We start from the raw sequence: 22,300 nt of genomic DNA, 5'->3' as shown, positions 1-22,300 counted from the left end.
TGCTCTGGTTGCTGCCCATCCCTGGCTTGTAGTACTTTTTTTCTGAACTACAGGCATTTCTGGGGGCTGAAAATAGAAATGCAGAAGTCTTGCCCTGACTTCTGTTTGTATTAGTTGGGTAAATGCATGCCTGGATACAACATGGCATAATGCTGGGTCAAACTGCTGGCTACAGTTTGCTCTGGTTTCTGCATAAAGCCTTTTCAGCATTTTACTGCCACCTGACCGCAGCTGAGGAGGTAAGAGGTACCTGGGTACCAAAGGGGCCCTTTACAAGGGAGGTATTTTACCCAGCAGAAAGACTGGCTAACTTGCTGTTGAGAAAACAGGGAGTCATGCACTGGAATTAATCCTAGCGATTTCACTGGACCTTATATTTCTGTTTTTCTTGTTACATTAGCAATGTACTTATAATTTCAAGTTTAGGATTAAACTTGTGAACTCTTGGGAGAAAGGAAAGGATATACATTTTGCTAAGTCAGAAGCTAAAGTATTTGTATTTCTATTAAAATTATTCTTAATATGCAGAGCCTATCTAACACTTCTATATCATAGGGGATAAACAACTGCAAAAATATACAGCATCCTATTTATTTACAATATATATATGTACATAAAAATGAAATTTCCTACAATACAACACAACTGCATAGATTTGTCTTCAGAAACATAGGCATGTGTACAATTTGTGAATTCTAGACCTTTCCAGCCCTGTACTTTTTGTTAATTCATTCTCTTTTTTTTTTTTTTTTCACAGTTTGTTACAGAAATCGTTATATTAGATACAAATAAAACATTCTTTGTGTAAATTATAGGAACTAAGGATTTTCCTGACATCAAGGGCTCTGGGGAATTGTTTAAGAAAGCACCCTGGTGCCAGTCAATAAAGCCATCTTGTGGAGCTGCTGATGGAGCTGAGTACATTCTGCTGTGCCTTTCTCCTACAGGCACTGGAGGAGGACGGTAGGACTGGAGGTGGGACACCACCACATGGAAAGTTTTATTTTGACCAAGATGCTCTTTAGCCTTAATGTAAGGTTCAAGCAAAGAAATGTATTTATTTAAAGATAAGCTAGAGATACCATTGTTAGTATCAGAGAGCTGGGTGCTTATTCATTGTAAGGCAGATGTACAGACAACCCATTTATTACCCAACCTGCATTTGCATGTGGGACCTATTGCAAGTGGAGCACAAGCTATGGGTCAGTATGTGGCTCAGGAAAGCAGCTCTCGGGAGCAGATGGGGACGCCCATCCCCTGACCTCGCAGGATGAGACTGGCCATTATGCCCTGGGCTTGCACACGGGCCAGGCACTGCTCAGTCCCTGTCAGCCCTACAAAGTGTCTGCGCCAGTCACAGATTTGGCATTGGCCCTCTGACCAGGAGCAAGCATCACCCAGAGAGGTCACTGCTCCTGAGATACTGTTCCCAAATAACAATTCACTGTGTTTTACTTACTAGGCGTGTTTGCCATTGGACAGAGAAGGGCAGCTGTATTCTGCAACTGTAAGAGTGCTTTAAGCTCATGACTATTTTCTTTGCAATATGGTGTGGACTAGGAGAGGCAGCAAGGCTGTCTTTTAAGTGTAGGATTAACTCCTACAATCTTATTAGGAGGTCCTGCTTCTAATTAGTCCTTCCTTGTCCCTCACCAATCTATTGTTGCTATTATGCAAATGAGAATTTTAAAGTATTTTGTTGTAGTTATTAGGAGCAATTTTGCATCCAGTCTGACATTTGCAGTGCTCACAATAGTGATAAAACTCTCTATGAAAAGAAAGCATGCTACCACCTACTAAGTAGATACGGTACTCTGGATCCTATTAATTTAACAACAGAGAAACTCCTACAGCATTTCACTGTGCTCTTAAAATCCTAGCTACAATGTGGGACTCGTACATTGTTGGCTACAAGTTCACTATTCCAAATGAACTGAATAACAGCAGTACATTTTACAGATAACCTCATACAAATATTGTCATCCATCACTGATGTTGACAGTTACAGCAGGGTCTATTGCATTCTGTTAAGAATGTATAAACCTGATGAGAAAACAAAAAGCACGTTATTTCACGTTCATTACCACAGACATCAATAAACACATGATTCCTTTCCATAAATATCTATAAATATGATGCCAGTAAATCAGTCTAAGCAAAATTCCCTCTTTTTTTTTTCAGAGACCCAGAAATAAAGTCTGTTTAAAGACTCAGTATTTTGGGTATCTATTTTTCAGTATCTAAGATATGCTTTGATGGTCCAGTACATTGGGTAATTTCACTCTATGCACACACCCAGCTCATTCTTCTCCCTGTTTATCCAGTAAAACTCCAGAATACAAATAAATCGGGAAAAAGAAAGCAGAATAGCAAAGAGGAGTCAGATGGGTAGTAATGGAAGAGATGTGGGAAGATGCAAGGAGCAATCAGTCACTCAACAGCCCTTCAAGTCGAAGGAAGCTGGATGCCAAAACTCAGTGATTGGTATTTTAAACACGAGACTGCAGACTGTGGGGGCAGGGGTGGGGGTAGCGCAGGTTGGGGAGGGAGGTGTCGCAGTTGTGACCTTGCTAAGACCCTGTGCAGCAGATCAGACCTCTAGCTCATACCTTGTCCCTTGAAAGTTGCTCACAGGATCTCCTCTCTCACAACCTCACAATGCACAGAGCTGCACTGCTCACAAATCAGTAGTAGAAGGATAAAGGGGGGAGGAAAGCAGGAGAGCCCTGGAGCATCCTGAGGATAACACTACAGTGTTCTCAGGTGTGAGTTAGGTTTTTTTAGCATAAGATCCAGAGAGATTATAAGGCATCTGAAAATGTGACCCCATCAAGCTGAGTCAGAGAATGGAATGATATGCTGGGCTCCTGCTGCAGTGCTGCAGGAGGGTTGGGTGCCTGCAAAAGAGGTGCCACAAACTTACATCCCAATCTGGGAAGATGCCTGGAATGTGCTGTGAGGAGACAGGAACCAAGCATAGGTTCTTCTCTTCAGAGCTTGACCAACACCCAGGCTTGTAAGTTATGGTATGGACTTCTCTGTGAATAGAGGCGGGGATCAGTCTTGTAAAGAGACAGCGCAGAGAACTGGTGACCTACACCACTGCAGCAAAGGTTTGAGACAAGTTGCAGGAGAGCACACATGACCTTAGCCCAGGGGTCCTGGGTAGCTCAGCAGTTCGTGCCTTAAATACTGGGCTGAGGGGTGCTTGGGGGGCAGGATGCCACACCGGAGACCTTGCTCGGAGCCTGTGAGTGAAGGTCTGGGGGGCCAGGAAGAAGACAGTAAGGAAACCCTGCACTGGAGTCTAGCAGGTCACCTTGCCCAGAGGGAGGAGCCTTCCAATTTCGTTCTTGCTGCTGGGCTACTCCAAGGACTTGGGCAGCCTGCGGAGTCCACTCTGCCTTATTTCTGGATCCTGGTGGAGTATGAGCAGAGCTGGGTACCTTACTGCCTAGGCTGAGGTACAGATCTAGAAGTCTGGGTTTAACAGGCTTATTTTCTGCAGCATGAACACTCTGCATCTTGATGCCCAAATTCCAAGGAAGGCCCCAAATTAACCTCTCTGGATGTTACCTGTAGAAACCAACTTTCAAGGTCCTGAGAAGTGCTCTGTGGTCTCAACTCTCAGTGACTTCAAGCCACGCAGGACAAGGCAATGGCAATTGAGGCTATTCAACAGCTCACAGAAATCTCAAGTTCCTGAATTCTACAACCCTAACCTTAAAAAGAGCAAGCTGCAATGACAGGTTCCACACAGCTGATGACAGTCTCCTTCCACAGTTACAATGGGAGTCAGAAATGAACCAGCTACTGGGAACAAGAGGGTCACTGCATACTGACAGGAATGGCTCGAGCATACCAAGGGCATCACTCAACCCTCGGGTGTGATGCGGGGCTCCCTTTAGCCATTGGTTCTTTCAGTGGGAGCCAGGTTCATATTCTGAGACACTTTTGAGCTCACATGGTGAATGACACAAAGTGAACATGTTTATGCTGCTGGCAGTGCACTAATAGAAGATGTCTGCTCAGGATGGTTAGCAATCACCTGCTTAGCGTTTTAAGTCTCTACAAGTAGTTCTCTACACCAGCTATAAGGCAATAGGCAAATGCTTATTTTGTGGACAACAGGTGCAAGTTACAGTGTTTCTGCTAGTAGTAATTGGATGTCTTTTATGGAGAACGGATGAGAAATGTAAATGAAACATTTTAAATATAAAAAGTGTTTCTGTTTAAAAGAAATGTTACAGATTTCAATTTCATTAGAAATCCAGTAGTTTGGCAGGGTGAGTCGAATCCTGCTTCTGCTGCTGCCAAAAAATCCACTGACTTCAGTGGGAGGAGCGTAAGATGCAAGAAAGGAGCCAGCCTCTAGAAGGTATGTACAAATGAATCCCAGAATGGAAAAAGGCATGAGGGATGATTATATGCGTAGGTTTTGGTCAAACTGGAGCTTGGTATTTTTTTTTCTGAGAGAAGTGGGGCATAAGTAAACGGTTTAATGCTGAAGAAAATGCAGACTTCCTATGGAAATCTCCGAGCGTCTGCAGCTCTTCAGACTCAAGTACTCATGGTCTGGGGTCCAGTTCTGGTCAGGCTCCAGCTGAAGTGTGCCAGGGGAATGGTGGCTGATGGTGGTGGCTGTCCTCCCCCTGCACCTCTTCACAAAGACACACACACACACGGGTCTACACCCGAAGCCACAAAAGGGCCAAGCCCTAAAACTAACTCATCCACCAGAACATTAGAGAGAAGTACCAGATTTAGGACCTACGCTTATACAACACTCATTTATGCTCTTGTGGTGCCTTTTGTGACTGTATCCAGAGTGGTACGCTTAACCCAGTGAGGAAATGGTGCACAAAACAGCAACAGAACAAATAACAAACCAGACGTGTACAATTGGAGAGCAGAGTTTTGGCTAAAAGACAGGGGTGGGGAAGGGTGTGAACTGACATCTCTGGAGTTGGTATTGATAACAACAGGCGCTGCTGCCCTAAAGGAGCGGAGCTTATGGTTGAAGGGCTAAGGATAATAACAGAACAATGTAATTCATGGGTGGAAGAGGGGAAACAAATTAATTGTGATGAATTCCTATGAACAACATTCTAGATAGTCTTACAGACAATTAACACAGACTTAGTGCTGATCTGGTAACTCAGTACTGGGGGCAGAGTGATATGCCTGTTAGAAAAATGGGTCTGTTTTCTGCAAGAAAATACACCCATAACAGTATTTTCAGTACTGGATAATCATTATTTGGATTTGATTTGAGTAAACTCACAAAAGATGGAATAGATAAGAGAACAGATGGTTGTGATTTTGGTGTGTAGCAAACAGGGGTGTCTTCAGAAGGAGGTGAACTTCAGTGGCCTTCAGCACTGCCTCCTGATTGTACCCAGTCATAGATGACCAAGGGAATGCTCACTAGGGAAAACATTATCCCCAATGCCAAGAAAAGAGAAGCCTGGAACAAAAAGGAGAGAAAATTAATGACTAAAAAGAAAAGACAATTAATTCAAGTATGTTAACTTCTCCTCTTAAGGAGATTTACAAGGTGATGTATCAAAGTTATCAATTAAAATGGAATAGCATTTCTGGTAAAGACAAGACCCACAGATAATTAAACAGATTAGCATCATTAATAATTACTCACTGAACTCCAAACCCAATTTTTTTCTTCTTTCAATTCACTTCTTAAACACTGATCATCCCTAAAGAGGATTAAGTGAGTGGACCAATTGGTTCTGCTCTTTTCAAAGCCTCATGAAAATAAGTCTACTTTTCCCATCAAATACATGTCCATCAAAGTTCAGCTCTTTTGCCTTGGGGTCTGTGGATGGAGCCACAAGTGAAACACGGGTTTCCTGCCTGCTTAGAGCAGGAAGGTCTGACCTTACGATGCTTCCAATGCACGCCCCATTAGACTGGGAATACACAAAAGTGTGGCATATTTTCAGCTGCAGCTCTTCCTGGGGCTCAGGAAATCTTTCCAAGGCCCACTCCCATCTGCTCATGCATGCCAAAGGGCTAACATTTCAGCTGGCTGTTTCTGGGGGAAGATCCCTAAGTCTGACTTATTAAACCATAAGAAATAGCACAAACAGAGAGCTTTGCACGCTCTCTGGATCTGTAACGGAGAAAGCTTTCTGGGATGAAAGGTTTCCTGAAACAGGCTGGAGGGGTACCCGCACCCTGCTGACAGCTACAGCTGCTTGCAGAGCTGCTGCTTTCCAGCCAAGGAAGAGCCCCTTGACTGCAGAGAAGCGCCCCCCAGAACACAAGGTGCCCTCCATGGACGGCCCCTCTACTGGGTAAGCAAAGGAGAAGGGCAAGCACGGCTGCCAACTGGCTGAAGCAACGAGGGAAAGTAACTTAAAGAAGCTCACACATATGTTCAGATTAGTTATGCTTTGCATCTAGCACATTATAAGGAATGACAAAAGCATTGCATTGATGGGAAAGGAATGCATACCCAAATCCTCTGAGTCAATTTTGATCCATCCTGCTGTGTAATTTTTAAATACAACGATGAAGGAAGAATGAAAATCAGCATATTGGCAGAAGTGACACCTGCAAAATTCAAATAAATGAGTTTTGATAGCTGTCAGCAACAGCTGATCATTGTTGTTGCTGATTAGCAACAGTCTTTTATTGGTAGTACAAAACCAGGATACTGTACCTACGACTCCGAAAATATCCTTCATGGTTGGGATAAAAATGACTAACAGGTTGATGATAACCAAAAGAACAAAAGTAACCAAAACATGACGGCATAAGTCAAATTTTGTTTTTCTAGCCAGCTCAAATAATGATGAACGCACCTGTAGGAAGAGAGAGTTCTCTGTCAGAAATAGTCTATAAGGCAATTCAAAGCTTCCCAGGTTTATTTTAACAGGTTCTTAATATGACGTGCTGCATAGTTCTGTCAGAAATTCTGGGCTCTCTGATGCAATATCCTTTGAAATAATCCTTAAAATGAACTTGATATTTCAAAACTTGATATTTCAGTTTTGGGCCCCTCACTAAAGGACATTGGATTACTCAAGCATGTCCAGAGAAGGGCAACGAAGCTGGTGCAGGGTCTGGAGCTCTGGAGCACAGGTCGTATGGGGAGCGGCTGAGGGAACTGGGGGTGTTTAGTCTGGAGAAGAGGAGGCTGAGGGGAGACCTCATCGCCCTCTACAGCTACCTGAAAGGAGGTTGCAGAGAGCTGGGGATGAGTCTCTTTAAGTAATAAGCAATAGAACAAGCGGTAATGGCTTCAAGTTGCACCAGGGAAGGTTTAGACTAGACATTAGGAAGCATTTCTTTCCAGAAGGGGTTGTTAGGTGTTGGAATGGGCTGCCCAGGGAGGTGGTGGAGTCCCCATCCCTGGAGGCGTTTAAGAGTCGGGTCGACATAGCGCTGAGGGATATGGTGTAGTTGGGAACTGTCAGTGTTAGGTTAATGGTTGGACTGGATGATCTTCAGGGTCTTTTCCAATCTAGACAATTCTGTGACTCTGTAAAAACTGCAGTAGGATATTCCTCTCTTTCCAACATGCCTCTTGGGATCCTTCTGCACTAAAAATGAACTTCACCTCTGAGCTTGCTCCAGAGAAGTAATGTGAAGTAAGAGGGGGCCCTTGTGGATTCAGTTTAAAACAGATTTAAGACCAAAAGTGACTTATTTCCTTCCTGCAGGGGGAACTTCTCCAGAAGTTAGTGGGAGTCTGGTGTGGGAAAAGACTGATCCAATCTCAAGCTCTTTTTGTAGCTGCAACATCACTGTCTCAGCAACTGCTGGACTGTGGTTTGAGGAAACACACTGTGTAGAGATGTTACCGACTTCCAAACTGTGTGGAGCTTTTTACTTACAGTGAAAAACAGCACCGGCACCGTGAGTATCACCGCAACAATCACAGCCAAGCGCACGGTCAGGATGAGGATGTCATCTTTGCTCTGGTACTTGTGAAGAAGATCTGACTGCACATTGTCTATGGAAAAGACAATAAGGTAAGTGTTCTGGCAAACAGGCAATTAGTTCACAAAAATCATTGCTTAACAACAGCCTTCTTGAACAACAAGTGATTTATCTGCAAACAAAAGAGTATGGAATGAAACATTCTTGAGTTAAAACAGTGCTTTGAACCAAATCCTAAAGATCCTATTATTCCAGATTAATCCTTTGGAGGTCTGATTTAGGAATGCATCCTAATTCAAGACAGCACATGCCTAAGTCTAAGGTAATTTTCACTGTAGGAAAGACAACAGTGAGACATACACAAAAGCTTGCTTACAAATAATACATATATAAAAAAGTAAGTAAAGTGAAATAAGCTATTTCTAATTGGTTCCATGGGCTTTTTTTTTAAAGTTTAAAATGATATAAAAATAACCACATGCACTGCAATGGCTGATCTTAATATAAACTACAAGGTTTTGAGCTAAATTAGTCTAAACAGCAAATAAACTTCCAGCAAAAAGCAGTGTCCCTGTTCTCAACCAAGAATAAAGCCTGTCTCGGGTCAGCTCTCAGTGGGACATTCTGACATCTGCACTCAAATCCCTCGGCAGCTCCTCTGAGGGCTGCCCTGATGTTTTTTTCTCTTGAACCTGCCATCCCCATCGCAGTGCCTGCAGGTCGGCCCTGCGCCGGCCAGCGGCCCCAGCAGCCAAGACAAATCATGGAGGGGTGTCTAATGGGGAGGCGTTGGCGACATTTTAGTATGACCTCCTGCAAAAATGTTTCCTTGAAGCTATGATAAATAGTGCAGAGCAGGTCTGTGTGTGCTAACCAACAGGAAAACCAAGTTGCTGAGGGACCAGCGTGTTTGCTTTGTTAACTTTTAAATATGTACGAGCAATAACCTAAGGGGGCATCTGTTTAAGTGCACCACAAAACATACTTGCTGCCCCTTTTTAGGCTCATGTTTTGTTTCTGCCTGCTAATCTTAGAAAGCTGGTGGTAAAACATAACAGCTCTTAAACTGAAGTCCTTTAAGGGCACTCGGTGGCCACAACTAATTTAAAATCTCTGGCACTTGGTAAAACCTCATGTATTCCTGGAGGCAGAGGGATCTGTCCTGCAGCAAAATGTGTGCGCTCCCCCAGGACGCCTTTCTGGGGAGATACCACCAGTGAAAACCACCTACGCAGTGCTTGAATCCCACCAGGAGAAAGAAAATGCTCTCCCACCTCCCTGCAGATTAGGAGTGGGGTTTTCAAGCCGGGCACATGCACAGCTTCTGCGACACAGAGCTTACTCTGCTCCTGCAAGCACAGACTGCAACTTCTGTACCGCTCACGGACTGCAGCCAGGTAGGAAGTGAAGGGCAAGGCTTACAGTTGAAGGTCTGTTTTCCTTTCAGCTAGATACACCACAGAGCCCAACCACAGTGTGACCTTTTAGGGGAAGAAAAACACCTCTTTTCTGTAATTCTGCAATGTAAATATAGTCATCACTGCAACACTTTTGAGAACACAGCAAACAGACAAGTATTATTGGTGTAAAGAAGAAATGGCCACAATAAAAATGCTGTTCTTACCCAGGTAAGGGTAGAGAAGAGGGTTAGAAAACTGTAAGTGAACATATGAAAGGTAAGGTCTTGTCAGTCTCAAGGGGAAGAAGGATCAAAGTGGAGGAATTTTTTACTCCCTCGGTGTCTTTTTTGCTGCCTGTCATGGCACTGACCCTTGCAGAAGCCCCAGCAGAGCTGCACAGCTTCCGCCCGCGGGCTCTTGGCGCTGGGTAGCAGGGACACCTGATGTGGGGAGAGGCACATGAGATACCCCAGGGATTCCTCCACCATTCCCCCTTGGGAGGGCCAGAAGGACGCAGCCCCTACCTCCTCCATGGACTCCAGACCCTCGTCCTTGAGGGGTGTGGGAGATTCCCAGAGAGGAGCGCCACGGATCTGCCTCCTCAGATCCCTGGGGCAATCACATCAGAATCTCCTCCCTGCCAAAGCGAAGGGGTCCATGCTGATTTACACCCACTTGCTCCCTGGGGCTGCTAATTTGATGCATTTCTACGAAAATGTGTTGAACAGGAGCAGTTGGATGAGAATGGCTGTTGCTGTTGTCACTTGCAGCGTATTTGCGGTTTTATTAGGAAAATTAGAACAGATGACCTCAAGTCACTTCAATGCATGCAGACTCAAGGCCTCATAATCAGAATGAGAGCCTGAGAAAACAAATATGAGATAGGTACACCTTTGAAAAAAAAATGCCACATTTCATATTTACTTATTTTCTTTCTCTTGCAATACATGGCTCACAAGGAACGGTATCATGAATGAGGAGATTGTAACAAAAAGGTCACTTGGAATAGGGTGGAAAACACTGATGACCTTTTGGTGACTCTGAGGTAAAAGGCAAACATCAGTTTTGTCATGTGTCTTGTAACCTCCTAAGGGTTCATGGAAAAAGCCTTTTTCCTTTTCCTTTTCAACATTCCCATTATACTGGAACATAGGAGCAGCTTCCTGGGCAACATTCATATTTTATCCTACTTTAGGGCATTCATGTTGTACCCTTTAGCAATACAGCATAATTTGTTTGTTTCTTTAACTGAATTGATATGCATGAAAAGAGACAGGGTGCAAGTCTCAGACACTGAAATAACCATCCTTTGGCAGTTGAACTGGGACAACACACGAAGTTTCCCCACCTTCGCTGCCAGTTTATTTAATCAAGACCTGAAGGGGTCAGCTGTAGGGAGACAGGGAGAATATTTGGTCCTTTGGCTCTAACATGAAAGCGTCAATAAAAAAAAAGAAAAAACTGCAATGGCTGACTTGATACTCATTTCCTAGGACCTGCTCTCAAATCTGTCTCATTTTATGCAGATATGCACACTTCAGTCATTACCATCGTACACAACATTCAGCTGAGGACCTAGGAATGAAAATCTTAGTGGGGCTCAGCTAATCCCCAATTCTATTAAACAAATCTCTCCCTCATATTTTGAATATGCCTTTTGCAAATAATACTTTCACTTGTGCCTTTCATCCACAAGGGGAAAGGAAGAAAAGGTTTGTACCTCACTATGAAAGCTTTAAGGAAAATTATTTTAAAACAGTATTTTAATATAAGTGGATGGGACTTTCTGTTCCAGCTGGAATATGCTATTGATTTCACATTTATTCCCTTTCTACTTTGATCAGTAAGGAACTGCATACTTACCGTAGAAAGTCAAATAGCCAAATATGGCAGTCATAAAGTACATCACAAACATGGCAAAAAATGAGATATTTGAAACCAACTGCATTTTTTTCTGTGAACGGCTGGAGAAAGAAGAAAAAAAGAAAACAAAAATGGTTGGGCTGGATTTTTCAATACCTGTTTAAAAATGTATTAAGTCTCTGCATAAACATATTCATTCTGGGAAGAGTCATGAATGCATTTTCATTTGAAACAGGAATTAACTGACAGCTGCACAAGTAAGAGAAGGGGTGGGGAAACAGACCCTACTTGGGGTTTAAGTCAAGAAATGGTGGGTCGGCCCTGTGGCTCTGGTCACTGTCCACACCCACTTAAACAGAATGAAGGTGAAGCTGAGAGGAGAGGGACAGCCCTTAAACACTTTAGTAATTAAATTAAAAGGTCAAAATAAAGCAAGAGTAAAATTGTACAGAGGGAAAAAGAAAACATTCCGAATGTTTGCAGAGAAATATCTGTGTCCTCGTGAGTAGAAGATAATGGATGATGCAGACCACTACAGACCTGTAAAACAGGTTAAGTGTAAACATTTCATTTTTAGCTATTTGTTCTGAAATATTCACACTCCAGTACCTAAACTTAAGACTTTTAAATCCACACAGGGATGCCCTAAATAGGCCCCTGGGAACCTGCTGAAGTCACCTGAAACTCAAAGCACCCAGCAAGTGGCTGGGACCTGAGGGCACCCATGAATCTGACTGACCCTGTCCTCTCCCATGGGGCTCCCCCCATGGCCCAGGACCCCACTGCAGCCCCCCAGGGCTGCCAGTGATGTCGCAGCAGGGCTGGTCTCCAGCTCCCCACAGCCCTGCCCAGCCGGAGGCGTCAGCGAGACAGCCGTATGGGGAAAGGTCTTTTAGTACAGGCAAGTCTGAAAGTACTTTTTTTTCCTGATACTGTAACAGATTTTTAGTTTCACTGGGACAAACGCCGTTAGCTGAACACATGCCTCTCTCCTATGCCAAATAACAACCGGCACAACTTGGCTCTCCCCAGGCTGCCGTGTACTTCCAGAGAAAAAAATCCCAAAGTATTGCATTATCCTCAACTTCCCTCATCCCCGCCCCAGCCGCACGCCTGGGAGGCCAGATTTCCTAGCTGACAGCTATGCTCATTGGCTTGTTGGGTGTTACTAAAGCACATCTCCTCCGAATGGCATGAATGACTCAGAGTACCTCTGCTCTAACATTTTCCCTGTAAAGCAGTTCAAAACAATTAACTGGGGAAAAAAAAGAGAAAGGCTTACTCTTTAAGTTCGCTGTAAATCGGGAGGACTGATGGGTGGCACACAAATGCAAAAGCAATGGTGGGCAGAGCGTACACCGTCTGTTTGGAGAGAATTTCAGAAAAGAAGTTAAGAAGAAGTATTTCCCCCAGCAGCGTGAAGAAATGATCTGTGTTCAACTACCTCAGCTCCCAACTCTCTGGACCCTTCAACCAAACATTGAGAGCCTTTAGAGAAGGCAGAAGACCTGTCAGTTAGCACGTATTTAATGAAATATGGAGAGCAGTGCTCTTTCAACAGGAGGACAAAGTCTTCACATTGATCGTGCCAGCACAGTCCTGACTCTGCTCACAGAGTGCAGCACTGGACACCACATGGCTTCTGGTTTTGCTCCCTGGGATGGGTTTCCCTGCCCAGACACTGTCACCGTTACTAACACACCGTCACGCATAAAGGGGATGTATGGTGGGTCACCGCTACGCTACCCTGCCTTGGCATGGAGAGGGGTGAGCACCCATGGTGCTAAGGCTGAAGTCCTGAAGAGGAAGCCCATATCCAGACTGTAAGAAAAGAGAAGAGGAATGCAGAACTTACAAATAAATGTATATTTCAAGGTACCAGACTGAGTCCCTTCATTTCCCAGGCCAACAAAAGGGCTAGGAGGGTGTGGAGGGAGCATACTTTTCCTTGGGGAAAGAGAGAGACTGTTACGTCACCAGGAAGCACAGGAGGTCTCCAGGGGGGGACCTCACCCCCTTCTCCAACAAAAACCTGAGTGGGTTTCAGTCCTCGGTGTACAGCCAAACCTCACAAATGATCTCAGCGCCCAGGAACTTCCATTCTCCTCAGGGAATGGGTATGAGCAGAGATCATACAAAAACAGGTCCTCCTGCAAGGACAAAATGAGTCCATCCCTACATGCAGCTCTCCTCGGCCCTCTGAGATCTGCTCACACTGGCCAGAGGCATCCCCTTCCCACAGACGCTGTCCTGGGCTACGCCCCAGGCCTGACTGTCAGTAAATACACTGAGTGCTCTCCAGAAGTCCTTCCTCACCCAGGCCTGTGCTGCCTCTTCTCCCTCACTCACAGCATGCTACTGTTATGGAGTCTCCATCCGTGGAGATATTCAGAAGTTGCCTGGACATGGTGCTGGGCAACTGGCTCTAGGCGGCCCTGCTTGAGCAGAGGGATTGGACCATCTGACTTCCAGAAGCCTGTGCCAACCTCAGCCATCCTCTGATTCTGTGAAACTGTGTCTCCTCTCACACACCAAAGTTGCTAACATGACTGGCAAACTGTTGGCCCCAAGGGCAAATCTGTGGAGTTCAGCTCCACTGTGCCTAATTCAGATGGACCAACCCTTCCGATAGGTCTCCACTGGCTCTGAGGCGAATGCTGACACTTACTGTAGGAGAAGGCTGCCCCTCAATGCTATCTAAAATATACCTACACTTAAGCTGCTATTGCACATCAAGTTAACTAATTCTTGGTCTGTCACACCAGATCTGGGCTGATGGCTACCACTAACTACAGGAAAGTGTTCAGACTGGCTTCCTCAACTGAAGCTGGTAGGATGAATTTAAAAAAATTTAATTTTTGCACACATATGCTATACAGGCGCATTACCTATGAATGCGACTGCGACACCCTGAGGACCCTGTCCTGCTGGATAAGGCACTGCCTAATGAGCACTGCGCCCCAGCACAGCTGACAGGAGCAATCCTCCTGCTCCCACAGCTACAGCCAGTTGCTCTTTTGCATTCTCTTGGTACAACTTTTCCTGCAGCTGTGTGGCGATGGAGGAAAGCATCCAGCTGAAAGGCAATAAAATTTTTGCTGGATTAGCTTTCAGCTGTATCATTTTCACAACCCAGTTCACCATATGGCTATGGAAACACGTACCCTGTCACAAAGAAGTGATTTGTGTGCAGAAGGACGGAGGGATTACTTCTGTGATTCTGTGGTGTAGGAATGGCTTACTCAGCCTCTGCTGAACTACAGCCTAAAGGCGCAGTTGCAGTACAGATAGTAAGAAGCAGTGGAAAAGAAAACTCTCCCAAGGAAAGCATTAGTTATCCAGTGGTAGCTCAGGCTCAGAGCTTTAGCACATCTACTACCAGGGCAGAGCAAAATCGCAAGGAGGTACATTCAGCACAGCATCTCCGTAAGACTGGGTGAGGAGACCCATTGTGTGTTCACCATTGGAGCATGAGTGGAAGCATGGAGAATCAGGCCCTATGTGGTGCTGACTGGATTAAGAACATGGGGTGTAGGTGCATTTATTATGGGAATTAAAAATAAGTATTATAAAAAGAAACATACCTTGGAATTAAAGATAACATACTTTGGCTTACACATATGTTCATGTGCTGAGCTATTTGACAGAATAGATGATGTTGCATTTAGCTCCGATCCACCACAGGGAATTTGAAACTTCTTGTAAATAACCTAGAATAAGAGTAGAAGACAGCAAATTGTTCAAAATAATAATAAAAATCAAATTAATATTAAAACATCAGAGAAATTGTGAATATCCTATCAAGTGACTCTCATTCAACAAAGAATGCAAGGTGAACTTACCACTACCAGGAAGAATACCATGCAGCTTAATGAAAATCCACTGGTATAGCCAAGATACCCTGGAAGAAATTAAAAGGAAATCTCATACAAAATTATTTTTTAGCCATATCTTAGTTTGCACTTCCTTTTGCTGCCTCATGAGAAGTTTAAATGTATTATACATTTAATATGTATCATGAGCTTCTGGAAGGACAAAAGCATGTCCTCTTGGTGTGGGAGTCTCCCATGTTGCAAGGCTCCCGGCTCTCAGACAGACCTGAACTTTGCTCTGACCGGTTTGACTTCCAAAAGGTCACCTTTATGGCAGTTTAACCAATTTTACATTTGAAAGGGTCTGTGATAATTGAAAATGTGCAACTGCAATCAGAATGTGACCCAGATTCCCTGATGTGAGCCATCTCAGCTGAGTATGGATTATTTCCTCAAAAGGAAGAACCCAACAGGACTTCAGTGCTAAAACTTGTTACATGGTTTCAAAAAATACATTGTGTACCTACTGGCATCTCTGTGAACTCAAACACATTTGAAAATGCAGTTTTCTATACACATTTTACTTCAAATTTTACTCTATTATCTCCAATTAACCCCACCACTAAAAATTTTGATGCTGATAGAAAAATAAGTTATTTTTGGTAATCTCACAGTTTTTGAGCTTATTTTTATGGGCTACACATAAAATAGTATTGCCTTATGAAGTTAAAACCCTCTTAACTGTAATTTTCAAAATCAATTTCCACAACTGTATGGATGAAGCTGGTTTATACTGAGTTCAACCGCTGTGACAATTTAGGCCTACTTGTTCCAAGATGTGCAAAACACAGCTTATTCCTGGACCAGGGAGGCTGCTTAGATTACGAGAGGACTTTTTTTTATTACAGCTGAGTGGCCAGTGTTGCTGTCAATGGCATGATGTCTGGGGTCCTTTATTTTATTCCCACAAAGGCATTTGAATCTTACCTAAGTTCTTAAGGAGACATAAAGGGAGGATTATACCAAACGTCACTGTGACAACAAGAATCCGCCCATCCACATACCATGCCCTGGATAAAACATTAAAAAAAGCCACCATGAGCACACCTTAAACCCTCTCTGGTTTTCCCCACCCTCAGTCATCATCCTCTTTGTTTGCTGCAGTTACAGAGCTATCTTTGGTCTTACCCTACAAGCTCCTACAAAAGCAGCAATGGGGGACACATCTAAACTTTGTAAACTCATTAAGTAGCCAGCCCTTAAAACTTCTCTGACTCAGATGCAACTCTATTTTTCATAGACAAAACATCATCCTACTGCTGAGATCAGTGAGTGGGACTGACAGGCAGAACAACACCCTCCGTAACCTGATATAAGCCACCCTGCCAGGACGAGGAAAGAGCATGCAAAGGGCCACACATACAACACAGTGAGGCAGGGGAAGCCACTGTGATTTGTTTGCTAAACCACCCGGGCACGTGCCTGGAGTGGCAAACCAAGATCCCACAGGCTGGCACTCACTAGCCAGCCCAAGGCTGCAACTCCTTCTAGCAAAGTGCTTTGAATCCTGGTGGAAAGCAAGAAAGGGGAGAAGGGACAGTGTTAGTGACATTCTGTATGACCTATTTCCACTGATCGGTCCAATTTAGTATGAAAGCCTGAGGAATGGGATCTCTACCTTCTTCTCATGCACTACAGCATACCATACAACCCAGTACAAAGGATATTTACTGCTATAAAGAAACAGCACCCCTCTATTAAAGAAGCTGGTAAATGTCAAGGAGTGGTAAATGTCAGGAATCTAAGTGTACTATTCTGCTGTTGTCATATGCTACTATCAAAGAATTTAATACTATGAACAGTGCTTCAGGGGAAAAATCCTGCAAGATGCTAAGAATGCAGGGAAATACATAATAAACTTGCATTGTTCCCAATATCTTCAAATGCAGGGAAATACATAATAAACTTGCATTGTTCCCAATATCTCCAAGTGCTGTAAAAGATTGGATTCTATGGTAAGGTTTGTATAAATCACAATTCTTCATGAAAATCTGGTGTGCAAAGAGAGTAACTACTGATGATTTAGTGTTTCATTTCCTATCCATCCTCTTTTCCTTCCCAAAGCTGTCTTGGTTTTTATTAACCCCTGAGATATTCATGTGAAAATCTATTTTGACAAACCTAAAGAATGTTCAACACTTAAGAGCTTTTGTAAACATATGCTTAAACTTACCTACATAACATTAAATTCTATAATCTAATCACCAAAATTAATACAACTTACGAAAAAGATTCTTCTTTTCCCATTAGAAACTTTATGGCAGAAGGCAGCTCATTTTTGACTATGAAGAGATAGCTCAACATTGCTGGAGGAAGAAGAAAGTCAGTTTAGAAAACAGTGAGATGTTTTGAACAACAAGTACAGAGAAGCATGCTGAACCTTTTCGCACATCAATGTCTGATGATAGAAGACCCTGAACTATAACTGACTGTAGACTGATCATTTGGTAATACAGCATTTTTAAAGGGCTGCGTGCAAAGTTATTAGCCACAGCTATACTGAGGGGCATGAAGATCCCAAGATGTTATTGAGAGGACAAACTGTCTGGTTGGTAGCTGTAACATTATTAAGATGTTCCTGTGTTTTGCTTTTCAATATCCCTCATCGCCTTTACCTCCGACGTTCTGGAGAGATGTAGATCCAAAGACAATCATTTTCCCTGGGGTACCAAAGACCTGCTCACCCAGCTTTTCATACACCATGCAGCCTGCATGAAAAGAAATGAGAAGGTAACAAACACAGCAGTGAAAGCCATTGAGTTGGAACACTTACGATTCCTTTTCAGCTAACCACCCATCTGTGCAGCCATATCTGCCCTTTGCAAGCAAATAGAGAGGTCTTTTGTAATTACTAGGGCTGAGACTTATGTAGGAATGTTTTCTTGACGTCTATAAATGTTATCGTTGGCTACTGGTCACTTCTGAAATTGAAGCTCTTAATGAGGCTATTACACCCCTTTAATGAGTCTGTCTATACCCCTAGTGACAAGTTAAATTCTGGTATCCGCATCCTGGCATATTAGGGTTGCACCCACAATGAGAGTGACGTCGAAAGCCTCCTCTCCAGACAAAATTTGGTACAGCAGGATCCACAAGTCAGCAATGGCAGCCTGGCCACAGCAGACACAGTACTGTGATTCTGCAATTTTGCTTACCTTGACTAAACAATCTAAATGTGGGCAGCCACTGGTTTACAGGATGATTTACAATTTCTAATGACGAAGACTTAACTTGTGAATTCTCAGTGTGGTATGGTTTTGGTAAAAGCAGGGAAAGGTGTAAATTATAACTAAGACTTCTTTTAAAATATCCGTCAAGCTTGAGAAACTCCTCTATTAATTGGTTCGTGTTTCTGTTAAATGTTTTTTTCCTTGGCTGTGATTTAGGCTGAGAATAAGACTGGACATTATGAAGATGGTCAGATATATGAGAACAGAAAGAGAAATACTGCAGATGTTACAATGTACAGAAGGTTTTTAAAATGCATGCCACTGTTTGGTTTTCTCTGTATTTCCTTATAGCTGACATTTCTGCTTTGAAGCTTGTATAAAAAATAAGTTTGAGCTTAAATGTACCAGTGGCATAAAACCAGGGCTTAGATTTTGGGAACTAACAGGGCACAAATGTGTCCACAATTAGGCATACGTGCCTAATTTAAATAGGCAGTTGTTGCCATTATACATGATATAACAGTAACTCATGTGTGTCCAAATCACATATTAATATATTACTGTGTTCTTGTGCACAGATAATTTAAAAAAATCTAGCTTCAGAGATTGTTACCCAAGGAAAGAGACTCTTGGACTTCAGAGCACAGTGACATTTAACACTGTGGGTAACTTCTAATTTCTGTGTTTAGGATATATTTTGCTTACAGATACGCTTCTTTCTGTGGAGAACTGTTCCCTTTTATTTTCTTCTAGGAAACCTTGTACTACACCACAAAGGCTATTAGGAACTTCACACTAACCTTTAAGGACAAACTGTATTTTCATGTAAGCTTCACCATAGGCAAAGGTTCATTATATTCCATTTGCAATTGGTTTTGTAATGCAGAGAAACTGTATGAGCTGTTCCTTCTAGCTCACTGAAGACAACATTTCGTGATAGCAGAATTCACTGTTTGTCCTAAGTTTTTCTCTTTATAGTGATGGTCAGATGCTGTTCTCCATTGCCATGTCATAAATGCTTGTTAATTCTGGGCTTCTGACTCAAAATGTGTTAGGTCTTTCTACTGTATCAGCAAAGTGATAGAAAATCCATCTTACACAAAGCACCTGGCCTTATTTGAACACTTTTCACCTCTACTTTATGATTTTACTGAAATGGTATAATAACATCTTAAATTACCTGTTTCTTTTGAACACACCAACAGGAGATATATTGAATAAATAGACAGCAGCGTCACTGAAACCAAAAGCAGCCTACAAAAGAATGGAGAATAAACTTTACTGTAAGAGCTGAGCTCCAGCATCACAATATTTCATGTCAGGTCATATTCTTGTCGACTTTAAGATAATTTTTGTACTCTTCTGACAATGCAAAAAACCTTAAAAATACATGTGATTCACATGCTGTTTGCAGTTCTACAACATCACTGTGGAGGCAGAAAGCTCTACATGCAGAGGGATTCAACCAAGTAAAACTTTACAGAGCTGCAGAGCACAGTCTGCCAGTGAATTACACCTCCCCATATTGAAAGAAGGAAGAATAACATTTAATCAGAACAGGGATGAGCCAGGTATGTCCCTCACCACTCACTCTATAAAGCTTTTTTTCCTGGAAGCAGAGTAAAAATTTCAAAGGGAAGTCCTCTATTTAAGGACTTGTGTATGAAATGGAAGCATCTTTTCCCAGGATATGTTTCATATGCTACCAAAGCGGGGCCCAAGTAGCTTTTTATGTGTCTCTCAGTGCCCAAATAGGGGGAAGAGAAGGGAAATTAAGGCTCCATTGGCTTCCCTTGGTAATAAAGGCAGAAACCAAAGGCTTTTACCCTGCCTGGGTAGAGACTGGTGTTCCCTCACTGATGTCACTTATAGTCTGCCATGATCCATAATCTGACTTCATGTAGAAGAATTGCAGGAAGTAATGACCAAATTGTTTGTGTAGGGAACTTGCTGGCACAAATGATAATTAGTCAGTGCTGGGGGCTATGTGCATAAAACCACATTTGCTCATTGCTCTATGTCTTTAAGCCAAGCACCATGTGTGCCTTTCCGTCCAACACTCTGACACACAAAGACCTGATGATGTTTTCATGATGTGTGTGAAGAGCATTCAGACAATCTGCTGGCAATTCCTCTCTTTTATTATGACAACTACCCTTGGGACATTGAGAAAAACAAGCCTAAAATTTAACAGAAAACAAGCTGCTGCCATAGATAGCTGCAACACATCTTTTTCATAGGAATACATAAAAAGAACAGGATGAGAAACCTCCTCCCCCCACTTTTTTATTATTTTAGACTAGAAATACTTTAGCGCCAAATAATAACCCACAAGTTTCTTGGGGCCAGAGGAGCAGGGAGAAACATGAAGAGGTGATGGGAGGAACTGCTCTTTTGCCAACAAAGACGGATGATTGACAATAACAACACACTCTCTGCACAGCCCAAAGGGTGTTTCTCTTCGAGAAGGTGGAGAAGGGAAGGGAGATTGTGCTGGCTGAGGTCACTCTGCTCCATTTTTCACAGATCTGCTAAGCCCTGCTCCTGCCCGTGCTCCCTGCAGAGCTGTTACACCCCTGTCTGCCTGCAAGCATGGTGCTCACAGCCCCCGGTGCTCCGCTGCTGGGCTGACTCACTCCCAGCCCCAAATGGCTCTGGCTCCACATGCCAGCATCAAGTCTATTTTATTATTAAAAGCTCCCGTTTTTCAGGCACTGAGCTCATGGAGCCTTTGCAGTGGTAAAAATAACATTCCCAAGCAGCCAGGTATTTATCTGATCTGTTGTCCTTAGCTCCCCATAGGGTTCTTACAAAGACACTTGGCATTTTCATTAGTGCTGTATGAAAAACTTATTTGTGTTAGGACTGCGGTATGGACAGGGATATTTGTGCCAGAACCACCCCTTGGAAAGGAATGAAAATGTCCATGCCACTCGCTCTGCACAAATTCAAAACAGAAGCAGGGGAGCTTGTGCTGCAGTCCCAAAAGCACTCCCCTAATTTTATTTTGCCTGCTTTTAAAGAAGTGCTGGCAGCTAAGCAAGCAACTGGCACATGCAAGTCACCTCCCCCCAACAAATCTAGAATAAACAGTTTAGAGCAGGGGACTGATACAGTGCTGGGAAGAACAAACTGTTCCTGTGATGCCACTGCTGTTTGCTCCCAGCTGCCACATTACCAGATCAGCTGAAACACGTACTGTCCCCAGCCCTCTGTAGAGTTCCAGGATCTGGGGCCAGAAGACCTGTAAGGCTCGTGCAGTCACCTGCCTCACTGCACAGAACAGCTCTGAACACTCATAAGGTATAGGGTGCAGAAGAGCATGGCAGAGCATGGGGTTTGTCACCATACAGCCTCCCCCAGGGCCGCTCTGCCAACCTGCCCTAAACCTCTGGAGGAGCTAGGCTGTTGGCTTCATGACTGTTTCCAGACAACCCTAGCAGGAAGCACAGCTGCAGAAAGAAGTGTGAAACTCCAGTTGTAATCTCACACTATACTTCATCTAACAAGCCCCTGTGACTCAGCAGGTTTTTTCAGATAGTGTGCACTGCTGGGCTAAATGCAGGCTGAATGCACCTTGCACTTGGCTGGCTCGTATGTGTCTGCAACACGATCTATCACTCTGGTCCTGGCTCTCCAGGATGAAACCACAGAAGCGATGAGTGCTCCTGCCACCCCTAGGTGGCCTGGTCCATTTCTAACTTTCCAAGCCTTTTGTGTCATCTTTCTGTAGCAAGGTTTTCTCTCCTTTTGCATACAGGAAAGGATGCTCTTATTTGGTCTAGGCCAGTGGTTCTCAACCTGTGGTCCACAGACCCCTGGGTGGCTGCGATGTCATCACAGGGAGTCTGTGAAGGCTTAAAGCAGGGGTGGGGAACATCCAGCCTGGAAATATTTGATCTGGCTTGTGGCAAGTACTGCACCTCCTTTTCCCACAGCCCCCTCCCCTCAATGCTCCTCTCATACTCAAGCTGTATCCCCCCTCCACTGCCTGCCCTGATGCGCTAGTATATTCAGTGCTAGTATGGTTGGTGGGACCCACTTTAACCAGGCAGTTTTTCTCTTAAAGACATTCTCTTAACCAAATGGC

The 22,300-nt window shown here is 43.6% G+C and overlaps 1 protein-coding gene across 2 annotated transcripts in view; it reads right to left on the bottom strand.

Moving 5' to 3' along the window:
* Positions 1-717: 717 nt before the first annotated feature.
* Positions 718-22,300, bottom strand: part of SLC38A1 (solute carrier family 38 member 1) — a 41,778-nt gene continuing 20,195 nt past the window's right edge. Inside the window, exons 5-17 of one of the 2 annotated variants that reach the window (XR_012633421.1) lie at positions 19,391-19,464; positions 17,656-17,748; positions 17,265-17,346; positions 15,968-16,050; positions 15,011-15,069; positions 14,753-14,878; positions 12,451-12,530; positions 11,169-11,269; positions 7,860-7,978; positions 6,683-6,824; positions 6,476-6,573; positions 5,285-5,467; positions 718-2,043 (exon numbers count right to left, since the gene is read on the bottom strand). Coding sequence is in view for 1 of the 2 variants with exons in the window: in XM_074902994.1 (XP_074759095.1) it covers positions 5,366-5,467; positions 6,476-6,573; positions 6,683-6,824; positions 7,860-7,978; positions 11,169-11,269; positions 12,451-12,530; positions 14,753-14,878; positions 15,011-15,069; positions 15,968-16,050; positions 17,265-17,346; positions 17,656-17,748; positions 19,391-19,464 (1,159 nt within the window). In the remaining variant the exon portion in view is untranslated. Of the gene's footprint in view, positions 5,468-6,475; positions 6,574-6,682; positions 6,825-7,859; positions 7,979-11,168; positions 11,270-12,450; positions 12,531-14,752; positions 14,879-15,010; positions 15,070-15,967; positions 16,051-17,264; positions 17,347-17,655; positions 17,749-19,390; positions 19,465-22,300 lie in introns of both variants that reach the window. The other variant, XM_074902994.1, reaches the window with a different exon arrangement.

This window comes from Athene noctua, chromosome 3 (assembly GCF_965140245.1).
Source record: "Athene noctua chromosome 3, bAthNoc1.hap1.1, whole genome shotgun sequence".
NCBI classification, from domain to species: Eukaryota; Metazoa; Chordata; class Aves; order Strigiformes; family Strigidae; genus Athene; species Athene noctua.
Note: the sequence above shows the minus strand (reverse complement) of the source record. Positions and strands in the feature narration are given on the sequence as shown.